This window comes from Pecten maximus, chromosome 7, assembly GCF_902652985.1.
Source record: "Pecten maximus chromosome 7, xPecMax1.1, whole genome shotgun sequence".
Classification (NCBI taxonomy): Eukaryota; Metazoa; Mollusca; class Bivalvia; order Pectinida; family Pectinidae; genus Pecten; species Pecten maximus.
In genome coordinates this window covers 19192093-19214343 of record NC_047021.1, presented here as the reverse complement: position 1 = coordinate 19214343, position 22251 = coordinate 19192093, and the positions used below count along the sequence as shown (strand labels likewise).

General features: G+C 34.6%; 1 protein-coding gene across 16 annotated transcripts in view; it reads left to right on the top strand.

Moving 5' to 3' along the window:
• The first annotated feature begins 2744 nt into the window (after nucleotides 1-2744).
• The window catches only part of LOC117331818 (protein polybromo-1-like), a 57971-nt gene continuing 38464 nt past the window's right edge, over nucleotides 2745-22251 (top strand). For 15 of the 16 annotated variants that reach the window (XM_033890729.1, XM_033890725.1, XM_033890731.1 and 12 more), the window contains exons 1-14: nucleotides 2745-2829; nucleotides 3852-4011; nucleotides 5028-5125; nucleotides 8667-8814; nucleotides 9321-9479; nucleotides 9674-9814; nucleotides 10246-10260; nucleotides 12647-12814; nucleotides 13906-13991; nucleotides 14575-14829; nucleotides 15327-15396; nucleotides 16948-17046; nucleotides 17352-17417; nucleotides 22128-22178. In XM_033890729.1, the coding sequence (XP_033746620.1) occupies nucleotides 3886-4011; nucleotides 5028-5125; nucleotides 8667-8814; nucleotides 9321-9479; nucleotides 9674-9814; nucleotides 10246-10260; nucleotides 12647-12814; nucleotides 13906-13991; nucleotides 14575-14829; nucleotides 15327-15396; nucleotides 16948-17046; nucleotides 17352-17417; nucleotides 22128-22178 (1482 nt within the window). In that variant the 5' untranslated portion in view covers nucleotides 2745-2829; nucleotides 3852-3885. The remainder of the gene's footprint in view (nucleotides 2830-3851; nucleotides 4012-5027; nucleotides 5126-8666; nucleotides 8815-9320; nucleotides 9480-9673; nucleotides 9815-10245; nucleotides 10261-12646; nucleotides 12815-13905; nucleotides 13992-14574; nucleotides 14830-15326; nucleotides 15397-16947; nucleotides 17047-17351; nucleotides 17418-22127; nucleotides 22179-22251) is intronic. The other variant, XM_033890734.1, reaches the window with a different exon arrangement.

Sequence of the window (22251 nt, the reverse complement as noted above, 5' to 3'; positions counted from 1 at the left end):
TAATTTAAAAAGATTGATTCAGAAATCTGGTATAAAAAAAACGACAGCCCAAGACATTGTCATATTGTTGAAAAATTAAGTATGTAAAAAGACGATTGCAGCAATGTTCAATTGTCAGATAATATATAATGAGCGGTGATGTGGGGCATCGTAAGGCAAGTAATGGTGAATGTTGCATCTCTAGTTTCAGCGACAGTAGCTTTCAAAGGTTCAAATGTATTTATCAATGACTGACATTCCCTTCAGACAGACACATCCAATATCAGAATTTGCGTTCAATGGCCTGTGCTCCCTCCTTATCATACTCAGCCCTGGTTAAAATAATGCCCCCGAAAGTGTCATAACTGCCGAGGATAGATCCACCTATCCATTAGTATAATTAGTGAACATCGGAGGTGTCATTCATTTTTACCAAATTCTCAAGTCCCTGTGTTGGAACTCTGTTCCGCTCGACATTAAAGCAATCCCATCGTTGTAAAAACTGAAGAAACATTAAATTAAACCTATCTTCAAATACAGCATATGCTGAATTATATAAAACCTATCTTCAATTCAATTAGACCTATCTTTAATTCAATTGAACCTATCTTTAATTCATTGGCAGAACAAGGGGAGCGGTCCGGGGCCCTTAAAATTTCCTATTTGTTCGTATTTAAAGATGGATACAATTCAATATTAGAGATAGGTTCAATTCAATTAGAGATAGGTACTATTCAATTAGAGATAGGTTCAAATCAATTGAAGATATTAGTCTTATTAAAACGCCTATCTTTAATATAATTGTACATATCTTCAATTTAATTGAACCTATCTTTAATTGAATTGTACCTATCTCTAATTGAATTAAACCTATCTTTAATTGAATTGAATTATTTGAAGATAGGTTCAATTAATTGAATGTATGCTAATTTTGGCGTTCCATAGAAAACGAAAACCTTTTTTTCAATAAATGGTCTTGTACGATCCTAGCTGTTAAAGAAATGTATCTCGATAAAATGAAACTAGAAAATCTCATTTCCATTTCAATCTGCACATCCCGCAACCATCTTCGCTAGCCAAGGCTTCTGATTTTGGTGGAGTCTGCACATCCCTCCTCTCTCAAATACATTGTGTATACATTAAAATAAAACTATTTAGCGTTGATATGATAGAAGTTTTATGACACAATATTTAAGTCGTTAACTACACTGTCACCTTCATCAGACTAATGACCAATGTGGAGCGAACTAGCACTGTCTTATGTAGTGTCCGAGATGGTAAAAGACTCGATTTACTCTGAAGGATGTTTCGTCTTCATATAAGTCTTTGATCATGATCCTTTTGACACCAAGATAGAAAATAGTGTGACGAGATGGTAAAAATAAAACAGAATCAAACAAGTGTACGATATTGTATGATGTACCGTAGTCGAATCGGGTACGCAATATTGTTTAACACTTGGTTATAGATGTGCGAAAAACTGTAGCCCCCTCGTCCCTGTTTAGTACTGCCTGCTGCGACGTATCCAGATGGCCTCCCTGATCAGCCGCCTGGATAGGTTGTTTTCTATGACGCGGGAAGGATGTCATAATTAAATATTTTTGCCTAGGCAAAAATCGAATATTGCTTAGGCAAAAATATGTCTGCCTAGGCAAAAATAATTTTGTTTCGATTATTGCCTAGGCAAAAATCGAATTATGCCTAAGCAGAAATCGAATTTTGCCTTAATTCGATTTCTGCCTAGGCAAAAATATTTAATTATGATATCCTTCCCGCGCCATAGTTTTCCCTGTCGACAATTTTGGAATTCCCCCAGTCAGTTATGTGGTTTTGTATGCTGCATAGAATGGTCTGTATGTGCCGATCGATTTGTTTTAGCTGGGGCTGAGATTGTTTCCTTTCTAATCTTGTGAATTTTTTGCCTTCTGGGGATTCCACGTTTTTCTGGTGTTCACACTATTTTCTAACTTGGTGTCAATGGGGTCATGATTAAAACGAAACAATCGAATCTTTTACCATCTCGGACACTACATAAGACAGTGCTAGTACGCTTCACATTGGTCATTAGAAACGCCACACTCATAGATATCATAGACCTATTAGTAACTTCTATCATATTCTATATCAACCTGAAGAAACTGTTCCAGAATATTTAGCGTTGATATGTATCTAGATCTATGTTCATTTCATAAATACGTAGAATTTGGTTTGTCAAATTAGTCTATCTATTGTGAATTCCAATATTTAATGGAGTGGATAAGCATTTTAGCAATTAGCTTGTTTAGTTACTTCGCGTTCTATCCATGGCCACTGGGACAAGAATATATATCAACTTTGACGCAGCTAGACAGACTATCACTGTATAACCTTACATTATATAGCGGCTGTTATTTATAGATCAATACCTTGTTTATAATCAGGCAATTAATATTAAGAAATTTAGTATGGTTATTAGATTCTAGATTCTAGCAGACGATGTCAAATCCAATGTCTAAATATGGTCATGCGAATGTTTTCACTGTTTGAAGTCAACATACGATCATAGTCAGTTATTGATTAGTTTGCATTTCATCAGCGGTGCGCAATGTTTAATTCTAACAAAACAAATAGATTATTGACACAGATGTATGTTAATTTATTGTGCTCTGCGGGAACTCTTCTCCAGATGAAAATTGGAAATCGATATTCCAGACTGGTTCAAGGTCGTCTAAACGCTTGGTTAGAGCAAACAAAGCCGCATCCCTCTTTTTCAAGCTCAGAGACGACCACGATTTCCTTCAAAACGAAAAAAATGGCGGCTCGCTGACTGTGGAGCGTCTTTTTCAAGATCTAACTATTTTACGGAAAAGGGTTAGTATTACGCATAACGTTCGATTGAATATAAAGCCAATTGCCAGCATATCATATACTGTGTCATTTTTAACGTTGCATTAGCCACAAAATCTACAATTGTAATTGTAATCAGTAGCTCGTTGGGTACAGCCTGTTCCATTGTCTGTTGTCTTCGACGTACAATACTGTGAGTCTGCAGTTGTCTACAGTAGTCATATCGCTTTGGAAGGAGCTTAATTTGGTTTTATTTGTTTAACGTCCTATCAACAATCAAACAGTTGAAAGTATGATGCTGTGCGAAATTTCGGACATAGAATAGATGCATGAAATAATCTTCTATATAAGTTAATGTAAATAACTAGAAATTGGGAACATCCTTTCAGTTGTACTAGTTTAAGTTCAAGTAAATTTTATCTAAATGTCGATATATTTAAACATGATAACACATGATCGCTTTACAATGACATTATGAATAAATCATACATAAAAAACCAAGGATTTACCTTGATACATATTATTACAACAAAATATGTTCATGCTGTAACATTACAGACAGAAAGGAGGCATAAAATAGATGTAGATTTAAATATATCACCTATTTAATATAGTTAAAGTATTTCAAATTCAAAGGAAGTGTAAAAGATCATGTAGATTTAATTTCACCTACGTATAGAAATATTTATTTGATATATAGCTTAATAAAATATTGTCTACTAAAAACAGATATCAATTTAAGATTTATGCTGTATCATTCGAAATTGAAACTTGGTGGGAGTCAAATTTCAGTGAATTTTGAAAATGAGCGATTTTGCAGTATTTGTACATGTCTATAAGGATGCTAATATATGATCAGTGATCACCTTATTAACATGAGGGTTTGTTTGGCTGTTTTGGGGTGAAATACAGAATCAAAGTTAATTTTGAAGTTTGCTTAATTAAAACTTGCTAACAAAGCAGGGCAGCCAAGACAGAACTACTCATATTTAATAAATCTTATAGATAGAATTATATCCTTTTTTTTTTAAATCCATATATTTTAGGACCCCTTTATAAAAAATATTACAACAAGTACACATGATGGCCCCCAAAAGGAAAAAGCCCCCAGGTTCTGGAGATAACCCAGTTGATGAACGTGAGGAGTCACCAGGTCCATCCATGTTGCCAAACAAACGACGCAAGAAGTCTCTACAATATGACCCTGTAAGTTATGATATTTTATATACTAACATACTGTTTCTATTTCAAATTCAATGCCTTTCTACTTCCAAAGTTTCATATGTCTCGCACAACATTACTTAATAAATTTTTCACATTGTGATTTCAAGTTCTTGTATTGTTCATTGTGACTTCCATCATTGTTTCTGCTGGAAATTAGGCCTGAGTATTTGTGGTTGATGATGTTATTGTGTAATGTGTTCATATTTAGGAAAACCAGCAAGCTTCACATATGTCGGTGATCTTTACCTCTGGAAAATTGATTTTAGAATATATCCCACTTTTGTTTTTATAAGCACATATAATACACAATAGCTTTATTTGGATGAACAAAGAGTAGCAGGCATGACATCTGAGGCGTGCTCAGGATGGCGAATGCTCGCGGGTGAAAGCATGCGCTCGCTTCTTAACAGGCATGAGTGAGAGTTCGCACGCACACGTATACCAATCCACCGAGCTGTTCGCCAGAAAAACCAAGATGGCGTCCAATATATTACACATGGAGAAACTGATTTTAAAAACTGATGACAGCTTGGAGCTTTTGGTACGCATTTTTTTGGCCGACTTAATAAGTGGCCGCTGTCATTCCGGTAAGAAGGATTTACTGTTTAAAATAACCACAATCATACACTATGAATGATATTTCTCACTGAAAAATGAACAAAAACACCTCACTTAGTATGTATTTCACACTGTTTACATACAATGGAGGCGGCCATTTTGAATGCATGCAGGAGTGCACACTACCACTCAGGATCGCTGATCTATTGTCACGCAAGCATTTTTGCGAGTGCGCGCCATGCATCCTGAACAGACCTCAGTTGTAATGTGAAAATTATGTTTATACCATGTAGAAATTATAGGAAATGCCTAATTGATTTTCTTTTTTTCATTTCATATTTGTAACATGATAAGAATATATATTTATTTGAATGATGATTTTTCACTGTCATTACTCCCTAGTCTGATAACTTCGTTATATGTCTGTGTTTTTTTTGTAGGTGGATATTTGTCAGGAACTTTATGACACTATTAGAAACTACAAAACAGAAGATGGAAGATTGATCTGTGAGACCTTCATCAGAGCTCCAAAGAGAAGGTCAGTCGCTCTTTATATGTGCAGGAATTTTTTTGTGTGAAAGACAGCAAGATATGTTCAGGTGATTGTCAGGATGCCTTTGGCACCTGCCGTTATAGTCGTGGTGGGTAAATTTTGTTATAGTCACACTTTTGTTTCCGGCTAACAACTTCTCTTTTCTGTAATACAAATGATTTCCATCCGCAGCCTAATATAGTTCCAATTTTAACAGCAATTATTGACACGATTTAACAGACGGTTACTGTGTTCACTGCAATTATTTAAAATGAAATATGAATGCTTGGTGTTGTAGACTATTTTAGATTATAAATATAAACATTTTCCTCATCTGTATATGCAATTTTGTTGGTGTAAGATTACATAGTTCTGTCTCAATCTTGCCTTGAAAAAGAAAGTAAAAAAAATCACTTTGATCGTCGTGGAAATATACATGCGTCTACAGAGAAACTATCCGCATGTCATAGACTCATATGTTCATCCTGAGTTCATATACAGGAACATTTCATATAAGCCTAAAACCAACTGTGTTTACGTAGTCAAATGTTTACAATTCTATAAATAGCTTTGCAGTCAAACACTTATGCTATCACATGATCATCACTTATCGGCCAAAATGGCGGTTATGTCTAATGTAACAAAACCAGTGACCGTTCGCAGTTTCATATTTATTTGTATGTTGCTAGAATACGCAAGGAATATCAAAAGGAAATGAGGGCAAGTTGTAACAAACTACATTATACATATGATATACGGTAAACCTCCGGTTAGTTAGAACAAAATTAAATAAATATTGACGAACCTGTTCGAATTATTCGAAATTATGCTTCAGAAAATAAGCGTGAGTTCGAACTATTCGAGTCAATATCGACGAAAATCTCGGCAGAGTAAAATCATTAGACACAAATACATCGTAAATCTGATACGTAACAACGGCGGCCTGAACATTGGCACATTTATAAGTAAGTAAAATGATAGTATTTTATTTAATTCAATGTTAATTGATCGTTAAACGTTCTTCATTTTGCGATAATTATGATGGTTATTGCGCGAAGCAACTCGGGCAATGCGTAGCTACAGTAGGCCCCAAAACAGTACAGTACACGTTTCATTTGTGACACAAAAGTTAAACATTTATACAGTATAATCTTTGCATGGTTATATTTTCTATCTGAATCAGCAACTATCGCTATATTATTGTAATAAATGGTCTCTTAAATACATGAAAAGCAGTCTACATAACCTGTTGTGTTTACGAAAGCACTACTGTAAAAATAGGCGATATGTTTGTAAAATTAGGTCAGAACATCAACATGTCTGCTTTAAATATGCCCAGTCGTATTATCTACCAAACATAGTTGATACTTGCAAAATTATCCATCACTAATTGTGAATTGGGACACTGTGAATTGTTTTGACTGGATATGAATGCTTTTCACGTCACTCTTTCAACTTTACCGCAAGCGACACCTCGCGTGGCCTGCTTACCTAGCGTGAGGTCGCAGGTTTTCAGGTAATACCTTGATTGGCAATACTTAAGAGATGTCCAGTCACAATTAAATAATCATAATGCTAAGTTAACACTAGTTATATGTGAAAATACACGGACGATTAATTTTGTTAGTTTGCCATACAGCGCGAATACAAATATCGCATGTTATTTATACATTGTCGGGGCCTAAATTTGCAATCAGCTGTCTAGTGCGTGGTGTATTTTGCAATGTAACAAAAACTGAATTAACGCTAAAATATGTGGCATATATTAAATCACAGACGCATTCTAATGATCACGCATACAATCTAATAAGCTAAACATGCTTGTTGATCAAATTTAAATCTTGGCATTTTTTCTGGGCCGGTCATCGGGGCCGGGTCGTCGCGAGCTTTCAATGGAGTTTGCCGGAAAAAAATCTTACTTTACGTTCTTCATTTGACAAGTTCGAACTATCCAAAATGGTGTCAGTTATAAACAGCCAGAGTTCAAACTATTACTAGCTAAAAACTTATTGTTTTTTTAGAAAAAAATGTGTGTTCGAACTATCCGTGTGTTCGAATTAATCGGAGGTTTACCGTACATATGTCGTGACCGACAGCGCGACCGTAGTTTTCTATTGGAGGTAAAATATTTGTATTTTCGATGTTACTAGGGGTCATAAAATAGATGTTTGCTAACCTAATTAACATTTTATAATATAAATAAAAAAAACTTAGGCTGTGTACATCTTGCATTTTATTTCTGGTTGTACATGTAACTGTTACTAGACCGATTTGTTCTTCAGTTGATTGTTTTCTTCAAAGTTTACAAGCAGCTTGACTGATCCAGATGTATATCAATAATCTTCCACAAACATTAAAGAAATAGGTCAGGGAAAGAACTACTCAGCTATTAGAAAGTTTTCAGCAGATAAATAATATTATGTTATACATGTTTTCTTGCATATATAGAATAGGAATTACCAGATTAAGACATTTCATCTGATACAAATGTAACTGTCTGACTATAAAATCCAATTTTATTTATTTTTTATTTTATGACCTCAGACCCGACGTTTTCCAGGGCCCTTTGATTTAGTGTTACAATGATAGAGTTTCATACATTTATTAGTATAAATTTTATTTCATTGCATATTGAATTGCATGACAAAACAAACAAAGAAATGGGATCCAGAAACAAGTCAAAATAACTTAATGTAAATCTGTTTCAAATAAGTATCTCATTAATTAGTCATGATGGCCTATTTACTGAATTCATACATTATGTACTTGTATAAGTAGGTAAGTTATCCCGTAGGTGACTAAAGGGTCACACAATATCACAGACTCTCAGCTAAACAATAATATAAAACCATTTCAATACTCATTTACTTGATAACAGGGTTTTCCCTGTCATTTTGTTTTAGGGAGTCCCAGGGACTCCTCAACTGTAAAATTGGGAGTCCCAGCAGAAATTCATGAGTCCCATTTTTTAACTTTCGTTTTTTACTTGAAGACAGACTTTCATTCACCACATCATCATATGTATCATCTGCTGCAATTTGTTTGTTAACATTACAGCCACCAAAGAAACTTCTGATCGTTCGCTGCATGGTTGCAAACTTTGTCTACATCGATATCATAGTTGTTTAGACGCTTCGATTAGCCGAACGTAACACTTTTACCATTTCAAACTCGCGGAAGACGCGGATTTACCCTGATCATAAATGATCTATATATAGCTATTACCAGGCCTAGATTTGTAAAAACATCGATCGATACCAGTGAGAAATGAACACGGCACAATACCGACAAAAAGTTATTTTTTTAGCAATGTGGTTATGTAGTATAATTAGACGTTTGTCTATTATTGCGTCCCATGGATGCAAATACATTTTTTTTGTGAGTCCTTCGTGATTTTTTTGCGTCCGGGAAAACCCTGGATATGGAGACTCATCCATCATGATTTCCTGTGCCTTATATATATAGAAATAACACTTTGTAAAAGAAACACTCTTTTAATTAGCCCTTATAGGATGATTAATGGTTTTAAATTGGGTTTGCTTTACAGAACGGCAGCTGATTACTATGATGTGGTCAGTACTCCTATAGATTTACTAAAAATCCAGCAGAAGCTGAAAACAGAAGAATATGAAGATATAGACCAGTTGTCTACAGACATTGAGCTAATGATCAACAATGCCAAGTCATATTACAAGGTAGTACACAGCATTCTGTATTTGTACTTTGGTAGTTTAAGACAAATCTTATAACTCTAGCATGATAGCTTTCCCTGTGGAATGTTGACTAGTTGTTTAGATTTATCTGCGTCAATATTCCTAAGTTGAAAATTTTTTATCTGAAGAATTATTGAAAATTAGTTTTTATCCTAATAATGTTGCAAATCATGTTTCAAAGTTCAAATCAAGTTGTATTATAAAGAATTTGGGGTAGGCATATAAATGTGTGTCTTGTCATGCAGCCATTGGTTATTTTACATGGGTGTAAAAAAATACTTTCATGGGTGCAACAGACTATTGGTTTGGTAAAAAGGACTTGTCTAGAATACGAACTTACTTCACCAGAAATTTTGATATTTAGTTTTCTGTTGTGAGAGCCTTTACCTAGCACATATTTGATCATACTCCTCTATTTAGAAGAATACAAAGCATTAAAAATTATCAAACACAGAATATTCAAGATATGACTTTGTCTTTGTTTATAGAAAGATTCCCAAGAGTACAAAGATGCTTGCGATATGTGGGAACTATTTAATGAAACTCGGAGTGAGGTGATATCCGAGGCTTTTGGAGAACTTGTCCCTGGAGATAGGCGAGCAGGCCGTGCCATAGCTACCGACAGTGATGATCTGGATGATGACAAGGTGAGACCAGCTTTTGTTTGTAGAATATTGACAGTTCCTGTCAGCTATTTTAGAATGATTTTCTTTTTTAAATCCAATTTTCAGATGTTGATACAAATAAAAAAAAAACAATAGATAATACTGCTAATTAGTACAATATTATGTAAAAACTAAACTGGACTGTCATTAAAGACTTATGTATTTTTTGCTTTCAGGAAAGCTCTAACGACAGCAGCTTGATGCCTGTGGAGCCAGACACTCCGGAGGACCTTGAAAGCCTCTTTACATCTGTAATGATGGCCCGAGATGGGGAAAGAGAGATCAGTCCTGCCTTCCACTTACTGCCTTCCAAGTCTGTGAGTGCATGTATGATTTGTGTGTAGAGAAGCTGGGAGTGTGAGTGAATTTATTTTGATTAGAATTCACATATTTACTACTGTTCCTCTATATGACGAATTGACCATATGGATTTATCATCTCCACATCAGAGATTAGCTTCTAGAATTTCTTTTCGTGAATTATGCCTCTTTAAAACCCTTTTTCTCTGGGACTGATTATAATGTTCTAATTTGACAGGTTTTGCTCTGCAAATACCTGTGATAAGGTTGAAATGAAAATCAACAAAATTAAGTGTTCTAATTAATGATACTGTCAGACAAGTTTTGAACTTAGGGAAAGACTTTAGAGGAATGGTATATGACTTAAATGCAATAGGATGTACTTGTAGTGTGTAGTAATCAGAATGCTTGGCAATTCTTTATATGCTTCTTTGCTTATGTATGTTCAGTTTAGTGGCAGAAAGGTAGTAATTTCCATTCAACCCTTGTGCATAATGTAGTTAACCTCATAACATCACCCACAGTTCCCGGTCTGCCTACAATATATCAGCACTCAGTGGTTCTAGATCTTTGTTTTGACAAAGTGTCCTTTTCAGTAATATTTTGCAATTTGGTTTTTGGAAGCCAATCAGTGTAATATTTCATAATCAATCATCCAATGAAAGATGTTTGTGTTGTGAATTATATATTGAATTAGATCTCATTTGGTTTATTTTGTTTAACGTCCTATCAACTGCCAGGGTCATGAATAGATCTCATATCCATTTAATTTTAAATTCTCTTGTTCTACATGAACACACACAAACAACAGTAGAAGTACCTTGATAACACCAGATCAATACCAGTTCTAATATCATATTTCTCTATTTAATGACATACATATACCATATGACCAAATAAGAGTGCAGGGCACCCTTATTAAGGTTCATTATTCTGAAGTTTTATGAACAGACTATACACAGTACCAGGCTGTCTTCAATTCAAAGGAAAATATGCTTTGATGTATGAAACAGACTGTAGCAATCCCTTTGCTTTTGTTTAGAAAGAATAGCATGTGCAGTCTTGTCAAGATGAAAAGCTATAATAATAAGTTCAAACTGCAAGTGATTATGTTCACAAAAGAAAAATGTGGAAAAACAAAGAAGTTAGATGGAACAGAAGATGATCTATTCATGGCAAAATCACAATCGGAAATTGAGGTGTTTGAAGGCTATGATGAAATTAACATTGATCAATCTGTTTATGAAAACAAAAGTGCCTGTGTGCATAATATAAATGTTGAATTTTCTGAAAGCAGCGATGACAGTGATATGGATGACACTGATAATTACTATGACTGCGCTAGTCATTTATAGATCTAGAGATAAGGGTACTTTAGCTAGGCCTATATGCCTTTGTTGCAGTTGATAATGCAACGTTGCAATTGTAGTGAAAATTTGTGAAGTGCCTATATGAATATAGTCTGTAATTTTAATTGGACAAATAAATATGAAAAAAGGTAAGTGTATATCTTTTCTTTATTAATTCTGAACACCATCTTGACATTATCAGCCAAAAATAATTTTATGGAAAAAAGGTGGGCATGCCCTTATTAGGCAGGCACCCAGATTTGGTTGTATACTGTATGTAGAATGTCATGTTCCCCTGTTTAATGACCTAGAATGTCATGTTCCCCTGTTTAATGACATAGAATGTCATAGAGGTTAACAGGAGTCTTTGTGCACAAGGAACATTTATACTCTCATTTCTGTAGACAACTTTTGTGAAATTTATTTTAAAAGCATTTTGAATGTCATGGTTTAGTGAGTTGCATTAAAAGCAAATTTACATTTCACAAATGGATTTATGTGTTTTGTTAATGGAAGCCTGCTTAATAGGCAAAATATAAACAAGTATACCTACTTAAAGTATCAATATCTTATAAAATGTGAACAACAATTGTCAACAGAAATGTTTTGAGAGTTTAAATGAGATTGATTTGGTCATTTCACTGTTGTACCCTTATATTATCATTTCTTTTATTTTGATTTGTTTAGACAGATGAATGTTTTGGTATAGATATTGTGCATGCTGAATAAAGACAAATTTATAGGGAAGCCAGTATCTATTCTGGAAATCTTCAGAGTAATAGTGTTACTCAAGATCTCAGTACACTAATATCAAACAATGAACGCATGGTGTTTTCATTCACATCACACTCTACCCAGTCACCTAACTCTGTTGGCCAGGGGTTTGAAAAACATTGTATCTTCAAAGTTTTGGATTTGGATTCACATCTTGATCATCAGATTTTTTTCAGTGATGATGAAGGATTAATATCCAGAAAAAAATCACATGTTACTTAGTATTGCTGTGCAATGGATGGTTTTCACGACATGTCATCAAAAACACCTATATGGATTTATTGTCTTACTATGGAGTGCTGCTTCAATCTTGCGGGCTTCATGCTTTGAACATTTCTCATATCTCTATTCACCTATCAGAGGACCTTGACACTTGCAAATACACACTTTTATAGTACACTTTTGATTTAACCTCATGTGCCCCCATTAATATGTAAAATTACATTAATACCAACTAAACACTTTTTGTAACCATTGCATTTTAAAACGTTTTCACAATAACAATCGCTACCTTTGATATCTGAAATGAGGATGTGAAATTTCCTTTGATGAAGATCCAAAGTTAATTTTTTTTGTTTAAAGTCTACAAATATTGTAAAGCTTTTTTGACTTTGTTCTCTCAAAATTAAGCAGTTACTGAATTGAAAAAATAATCAACACCACACATAAAAATTTTTTAAAAAGTCCAAAAGTAGTTTTAACAAAGCCCATTTTCATTTATCTGCAGAAATACCCTGAGTATTACCAGATAATAAAACAGCCAATTGACATGAAGATAATTGGTCAGCGCTTACAAGCAGGAGCATACACAACTCTGGACGACCTGGAAAAAGATTTTCTATTGATGGCCAAAAACGCCAAAACCTTCAACGAGCCTAAATCCCTTATCTACAAGGTGTGTTTACAGAAAAGAGCATTAAATTTCTATTAAATAAAATTCTTTAAAACACTGCATTCCAAAAGATCCATTTTCATCTTTGGCTATATGTTCCTGAAATATATTTCGGTCTCTATACATATTTGATACCCCTTCAAGTTTAATCTGAAGGGAATTCATAGTTTTCTGATTCCATTTGGATGAAGGCATTGGCAGTATGAAACCCACTTTCTGAAGTTGGCTGGAACACGTGTTTAACCCAGAAATATTACAATTAATGTATTGTTGGAATATGTCTTTAAATTTTCCTTTTGGTTTTGTCTTTCCTTTTATTTTGTATATGTGGATATGCACGTGTCCAGCTCAGGCATGATCTGTTTTATTTGGAAAATTTTCCAGCCTCTAGTTTTGAACATTCAGCCTTTTTTGCTTGCAGTGTGTAAAGTATATAATTAACTTGTACTTTATTTAATATATAAATGCAAATTTATATATTCATGTAATGTATGTAATGTTATTGATGTATAATCAGTTTTGACAAGGACCTGTATAATTTTGATATATGCAATGATATAATTTAAAAATGGTTCAGTTGTTTCTGTTTATATATGAATTTGAATTAGCCAATATGATTGGTGAACATCAACTATCACTACTTCAGAATTTAATTTCGGTTTACAATAAAATTCACACAATTTGATATTGTTAGTAATAAAAATGTATGCCAAGATTGGCTTAAGTACAAGATTGACTTCTTGTCCTTCAGATTTTTCATTTGCTTGGTATACATACATGTAGTTAATTCAGAGAAAGATGGATTTTTTTAGGTCACTCTCAGTGTTGTTATTTTCAAACGGTTCCCTTTTCAAGAGTGTCATATAATCACCAAAATAGATTCGATATGAATAAGATTGATAGAGAATGTATATTTTACAAAGTTTAGGTAAAAGTCATCAAAATGTGAACCATTTAGGAGGAAAAACAGCTTTTACTGCATTAATTGAAGGAATTATTTTAAGAAATATGCAATTAAATCTATCAAAGGTTCTTTTTTCTAAAGTTTCCGTTAAGTTCAGCAAATTGTTTGACATTGCCTTATTTGGTATTAGGATGCACAGACACTGAAGAAGGTGGTTCAGACAAGGAAGGTGGATATACAGAATAAAATTATCCCTAAACCAGGGGAGAGAGCAAGGTATGTTATTACAGTCGGGTCATGTAAACAGCAGGTCTGACTACATCAGAGTTGCATGGTCATTAATAATAAAGAGTAGATAGGGCTAAGTTCATGATGATGTGTCAATTTGATACTTTCATGTCCTGTACGTATAATATATCAGTATTACATAAGTATATCAAGCGAGTAACCCTACGATATGTACAGTGTATATCGAGAGAGTAACCCTACGATGTGTACAGTGTATATCGAGAGAGTAACCCTACGATATGTACAGTGTATATCGAGAGAGTAACCCTACGATGTGTACAGTGTATATCGAGAGAGTAACTCTACGATGTGTACAGTGTATATCGAGAGAGTAACCCTACTATATGTACAGTGTATATCGAGAGAGTAACCCTACGATGTGTACAGTGTATATCGAGAGAGTAACCCTACAATGTGTACAGTGTTTATCAAGAGAGTAACCCTACAATATGTACAGTGTATATCGAGAGAGTATAAAGGTTAGATTTAATATGATAATACATGCACCAAATATACAGCATTCAAGTTGTTACTTGCTATGCAGTAAACTGGAAATGGTTTTTTGTCACAGCCGATCCCGGGATAAGTGCAGTTGGTCCTCCTACTGTGCCAATCTGCCATACCCTGTTGAGGAGACGTTTGAACCCCCTGTATCCCAGGACTCAAACATGAGCATGGACTACGATGATGATTCTGGCACAGAAACTGTTGTGTCAGAGCTGGAGGAAGGTGACCCCTACTGGGCCTTACTCAATTACATCAAGGCTTTCAAAGGTCCATCTGGGACTCCTCTTTGTGAGCCCTTCCTTAAACTTCCCAGTAAAAGGTAGGCATTGATCAGAAAACATCAATGAAAACATCTTTTTTTTGAAAGAATGTTTATGATGTATCGACTATTACAGCTATATTTATGTACAGATATAAAGTAAGAAGTAGATATATACATGTGTTACATATATACCAACGTCAATATAGGAAAGATATTTTAAGTCATTGAAAGGATTTAGACAATAATAAGTGAACTGATCATCAAACTCTCAGCTTCCCTAGAAACACAAACACCTGAAGTTACCTAGACCAACGCTCTAACCGACTGAGCTATCATGACCCCCTAATTTAGTTGTGGGACAATGACTCGAGTTATAATGGGTCCAGTAAACTCAAACTTCACACTAGTCTATTGGGGCTGCTTGTTTAGGATTTCTTTTCAGGTCAAAAGTACAATGAACTGATTAGGGGGACTAGTATTGTTCAACAGAACCTTGTTATTTTAACGAAATGAAATTTCGTAGGTTCAGTCATTATCAATGTTATTTTTTCTAGGTTTTATCCCGACTATTATGAGGAGATTAAGAAGCCTATGTCACTGTCAAATGTTCGCAAGAAGCTGAAGGTAAGCAGCATTTTTAACATCATGATGCCTTTGGCACCTGCCGTTATAGTCATGATGGGTAAATTTTGTTAGTCACACTTTTGCTTCCGGCTAACAACTTCCCTTTTCTGTAATACAAGTGATCTTCATCCGCAGCCTAATATAGTTCCTATTTTAACAGCAAATATTGACACGATTTAACTGATGGTTACTGTGTTAACTGTAAATATTTAAATTGAAATATGAATGTTCGGTGTTCTAGATCATTTTAGACTAAATATAAACATTTTCCTCAGTATATACAATTTTGTTGGCGTAGTTCTGTCTCAATCCTGCCTGGAAAATTAAGTAAAACAATCAGTTTGATCGTTGTGGAAATTTACATGCGTCACATGTTTACGTAGTCAAATGTTTACAATATTCTATAAATAGCTTTGCAGCGGAACAGGGATAACTTCAGCTGTCACGTGACTAATCAGGTGATCATCAGCCAAAATGGCGGTTATGTCTAATGTAACTAAACCAGCGACCGTTTACAGTTTCATATTTATTTGTATGTCGCTAGAATATGCAAGAAATATCAACAGGAACTGACGGCAAGTTTTAACAAACTACATTGCCGTTTTTTATGAGGATTTTATTTGATAAGATTATTATTTGTTAATTTGAAAAGATTCTAACGATTATGATCAGTTACTGATGTACTGGCATCTTGTTTGTCAAAACTGTAGGCCTATACAGTATGTATATGTCTCATCGGACAGCGTGTCGGAAAGCGTGACCGACAACGCGACCGCATTTTTCTATCGGAGGTAAAATATTTGCATATTTCGATGTCACTAGGGATCATAAAATAGATGTTTGCTAGGCCTAATTAACATCTTATAATATAAATTTAAAAAAATTAGGCTGTGTACATCTTGGATTTTATCTCTGGTTGTACATGTAACTGTTAATAGACCGATTTGTCCTTCAGTTGATTTTTTTCCAAAGTTTACAAGCAGCTTTACTGATTCAGAAGTATATCAATAATCTTCCACAAACATTAAATACTTAGGTTAGGGAAAGAAGTATACTCAGCCATTGGAAAGTTTTCAGCAGATAAATATGTTATACAATCGTGTTTTCTTGAGTATATATATAGAATAGGAATAACCAAATTAAGACATTTCATCTGATACAAATGTAGCTGTCTGACTATAAAATCCAATTAAAAAAAAATTATGACCTCAGACCCTGACGTTTCTCAGGGCCTTTGGCCCTTTGATTTAATTTATTTCATTTTACCTTTTTACAATTGATAATGACAAATATTTAGATAGAGTAAAAAAAAGTCATTTCTAGAGTTTGTCTTCTTTCATAGTAAAAGAAATTGAACTTTATATTGTAGCACTTAACTGTTACTGAAAGATCATGACAGTGTAGAAGGGGTAAGGGTGTTGTATTGTTTTTGTCAAATCTCTTTACTACTTATCCAGCTGTCATCTGTATTCACAGACTTTACCTGGATATAAGAGGGCATTTAACCTTGATAAATACATGAAAATAATCCTATGTGATTGTTCATTTCAGTACAAACAGTACAGAAGTTTGGATAAGCTGACAACAGATATAAATCTTGTCTTTGAAAATGCCAAGCAGTACAATGCTGACGAGTCCAAAATATACCAGGTAGGTAGGATTGGCGATCACATAGTCAATAAAAAAATGTTTACAGAAAAAAATGGTGGATTTCAATGCAGTTTATAGAAAACACCATTCTGATTGCTCAATAACATTAAGCCATCACTAGTGATGATGAAAGTTTTTTATTTTTTATCAAATGATAATTATGATATTCACAGGTAAAAATGTAATAAATAGTAAAATATATCATTGATATATCATGACTGAAATGCCTTTGCTGGTCATCGTTGCACTGTTAGCAGGAAAACAGAAATATTTGTAGTTTGATAATTGGTTGTAAATGTTGACAGGATGCTGTGACCTTGCAACAGGTGATGTGGGACCGGAAACATGAACTGGAGCGTGGGGACTCCAAGGTATTTTGTATGTCAGGTATTGTGGCATGCATAGCTGTGCTTGCAGATGCTCCCAAAATTAGCTGCATCTTTTGTTGTATGTTGTGATAACATAGAAAATTTTCTCACTAGGGAGAATAAGGATATACCTTGATCTTCAGGTGATAGATACAGAGGGTTTGGGGACTCCAGAAAAGACACTCAATCTATATATATATTCTTCATATATGTGAAAAGAATACAAATTCTTCCATGATTTTATCTCCATATGGGGCAGGTCAGGAAGATAACTATCAGTATGGAGGAAGATGTCACATTAAATCTGTATAGGGGTAGATGTCAGATTAAATCAATATGTGGGTAGATGTCAGATTAAGTCTGTATGGGGTAGATATCGGATTAAATCTGTATGGGGGTAGATGTCAGATTAAGTCTGTATGGGGGTAGATGTCAGATTAAGTCTGTATGGGGGGTAGATGTCAGATTAAGTCTGTAGGGGGGTAGATGTCAGATTAAATCTGTATGTGGGGTAGATGTCAGATTGAATCTGTATGTGGGTAGATGTTGGATTAAGTCTGTATGGGGGTAGATGTCAGATTAAATCTGTATGTGGGTAGATGTCAGATTAAGTCTGTATGGGGTAGATATCGGATTAAATCTGTATGGGGGTAGATGTCAGATTAAGTCTGTATGGGGGTAGATGTCAGATTAAGTCTGTACGGGGGTAGATGTCAGATTAAGTCTGCATGGGGGGGGTAGATGTCAGATTGAATCTGTATGGGGGTAGATGTCGGATTGAATCTGTATGGAGGTAGATGTCGGTTTAAATCTGTATGGGGGGTAGATGTCAGATTAAATCTGTATGGGGTAGATGTTGGATTAAGTCTGTATGGGGTAGATGTCAGATTAAGTCTGTATGGGGGTAGATGTCTGATTAAATCTGTATGGGAGGTAGATGTCAGATTAAATCTGTATGGGGTAGATGTCAGGATTAAAAGTCTGTATGGAGGGTAGATGTGTCAGGAATTAAAGTCCTGTATGGGGGTAGATGTTAGGATTAAAGTCTGTATGGGGGTAGATGTCAGATTAAGTCTGTATGGGTGTAGATGTCAGGATGAAGTCTGTATGGGGGTAGTAATGGTTCAGATTAATCTGTATGGGGGTAGGATGTCAGATTAAAGTCAGTATGGGGGTAGATGTCAGATAAAGTCTGTATGGGGGTAGATGTCAGGATTAAAGTCTGTAATGGGGGTAGATGTCAGATTAAATCTGTATGGGGGTAGATATCGAATTAAATCTGTATGGGGGTAGATGTTAGATCAAATCTGTATGGGGGGTAGATGTCGGATTAAATCTGTATGGGGTAGATGTCAGATTAAGTCTGTATGGGGGTAGATGTTGGATTAAAGTCTGTATGGGGGTAGATGTCAGATTAAATCTGTATGGGGGTAGATGTTGGATTAAGTCTGTATGGGGGTAGATGTCAGATTAAATCTGTATGGGGGTAGATGTCAGATTAAATCTGTATGGGGGTAGATGTCAGATTAAGTCTGTATGGGGGTAGATGTTGGATTAAGTCTGTATGGGGGTAGATGTTAGATTAAATCTGTATGGGGTAGATGTCAGATTAAATCTGTATGGGGGTAGATGTCGGATTAAGTCTGTATGGAGGTAGATGTCAGATTAAATCTGTATGGGGGTAGATGTTGGATTAAGTCTGTATGGGGGTAGATGTCATATTAAATCTGTATGTGGGTAGATGTCGGATTAAATCTGTATGGAGGTAGATGTCAGATTAAGTCTGTATGGGGGGTAGATGTCAGATTAAGTCTGTATGGGGGTAGATGTCAGATTAAGTCTGTATGGGGGTAGATGTCAGATTAAATCTGTATGGGGGTAGATGTCAGATTAAGTCTGTATGGGGGTAGATGTCTGATTAAATCTGTATGGGGGTAGATGTCAGATTAAGTCTGTATGGGGGTAGATGTCAGATTAAAGAACATATAGTGAAGAACACCAGCATAAGGAAATAAGTATCTGTGTGGGGAGTGGGGCGTCTGATGTTCAAGCATGTAACAAATCAGATTGGAATCTAACCACATTGAAAAAATTCACTGAAAAACAGTAACAGTATACTGTTTATCACAGAAGAGTTCATCACTTTTCATACAACAGATACTTGAATAATGAATATCAATAAAGTTTTGTGTATGTACACATCATTCTTTAACTCGCCTACATTTCTCAAATAAAAATGATAAGCTTATGGAGTGGGGCAATATTACTGCACTTGTCCTGCAGTAAACCAGTGTGTCAGAATATGATCTCTGAGTTATAACATGGGTTGTGTGGGTGAAATTGGAGGGTTTATTTATTACTTTACAAAAATGCCATTTGTCGAAATTGTGATTGATATGAGAGGTGTTATGAGTATGCATGGGCTTATTACTGGTAAACATGTAGTATTTAGTCTCTAGGTGTTATAGGTTGTTAACAGTCTATTACTAACATATTCAGTTGAGTTTCAACAGAAACTAGGCTCAACTGGGATGGTCGTCATGATAATGGGGTTGTTGGACTTTGCATGATACCAGTATACAGACTGTTGTATGTGTAATCTCCTTGACCAATTCTGCCAAAATGTTGTAATAATGAACGTGTTTGTGTGTTCTGTGAACATAGCTGATTTATTTTGCATGTTAGTAGAGAACAGTTAAACACATCTGTAAAAATGGATTTCAATGGGGTTTTTTTCTGTTGGATAAAAATGGTATCTAAACTTGTAATGAAACCAGTTGTTTATACAGACATACAATAGAAAGATGTTTGTTAAATAATGGAGACAGAAATTAAGATACATAATAACAATTTGGAGCTGTGACAAACCATATGAAATAGAAACGAAAAAACGAAAAACGTTATATGCCAAGTACATGCGCCGATATCTCTAAGACTAGCCTACTGCCATTGTGTATGTGTCGCAGACTGTAGATTTATTTATCCTGAGTTAAGTATTTGATATTCTGTTAGTATGAAATTTTTATGCACAGGTGGCTTTAATAGTTTTGTACATTATGATATCTCAGAATTGTTAGAAATTACTATGTATAGATGACCAAGTCCATCAGTTGGAAGACTTTGTGATCTTGTGTGAACATTGTATGAGTTGTGGAAATGTACCCGTCCTAACCTGTATGTCTGTTTAGTAACAAGGCAGTAGTCCTTTGAATCAATGTTAATTTGAATTTGCATTATTGAAAGTGTCAGTACAATACCTTGATAAGGGAATGGGAAACAAAGCATGGCATATATCTTATTTATATAAATGTTTATGATATATATATCGCATATGAATTCAAACAATGAGTTTATTCCACCATATTCAATATATTTATATTTGGAAATTTTGCATGAGGAAAAATCTGTAGATAATTCCAGTTTCTAAAACTAGTTGATTTAATGAATCTGCTGCAGATATAGTATTTTAGAAACTACAGTTTACTCAGTTGTAGGTATTTACAGATGAGTGAAATTTAAATTAAAAAGTTTTAAGAGAATGAAAATGTTATGATCTACAATAGATGTTGTGACTAACAGGCATGTCTTTGTGTCCTAGTCTCTATGGTAACAGAATAGCTAGAGTACAATGCGTACAGATATCACAAAGGAATCTATAATAGTCCCCAACAACAAGGAAAAGATAAATTACATACAAGAATGTGTTATCTGGAAGACTGCAACAAGTATATTAATTAACCTGAAGAAATTACTAATTATCCTATTTGATCAATCTCATTGATCTGAGCCAATTTTTCTATTTGCGTCTTTTTTTTTCTTCTTCTTTTTTTTTCTTTTTTTTTTATCAGATGTAAATGACTTTAAATACTTCATACAGACTGGGGAGCATTACTTATAACCTTAACACTCATAGTTGTTTTTACTGAAGTCCCACCTCTATTTAACCAGTTATGTACGTACCTTATCTTAACTGATATTGATAGCATTGATTAAAATTTGAACATCAGTTTTTTTTGGAAGGGGATGTTAAGGTTCCTTGCAGATACTGATACAAATGATTTTTAAAAAAAGTTTGCATGAATGATAGGTAGATAAATCTGACAAAATAGAAATAAAATTTGACCTTGTACCAGTACTTGGGACATTTCATGGTAATGTACCTGTATATACGTACAAGTTATATCAGTGACCAGCGTTTATGATAAACCTCTAGTTGTTTGTGCTGCTGTTGTTCCGTCCCTTCTGTATGTTCTAACCAGCAAGGCTTCCTCTCGTTGTTGTCATTCTAATAGCTTGTTGTCAGAGAATGTAATATGTATTTGGTATCAAACTTTGGCTTAATCCTGAGTCTTGTTTCCTTACAATTTTATTCAGTTTTATTGTGTAGTATTTTAACGTGATCATGATGCTTGTTTTATGCTAAAGTGTCAAACTACCTCCTTTTGAAACAACTCAAGTTTTTAATGAAGTTATTGGATGTAATAGTAACATTAAAACCAGTTTTAATTTCTCATCAATGAAATAATGTAACAAGTTATCGATAATGTCTATTCTGAAGACAATTGTCTAGTTTACAAATCAGACATGATTTAACTTCAGTTTTCCTGCAGAGCTGATACTATCTATAAATCCCATAACAGTTCCTTCTGTGTGATATTACTAGTATATAAGCCCTTAGTTAACATGTCTATACATTCTATGGTTGCACAACAGGACGTTTTCATGGAGGAACTTTCTTCTCAATCTGATTTCCCCTCCAGTGTGGTGAGTACATGTGTACTGATGATGTTATTGATTTCAGCCCTTACCTCACACATCCTTTTATACAGCTGAAAAA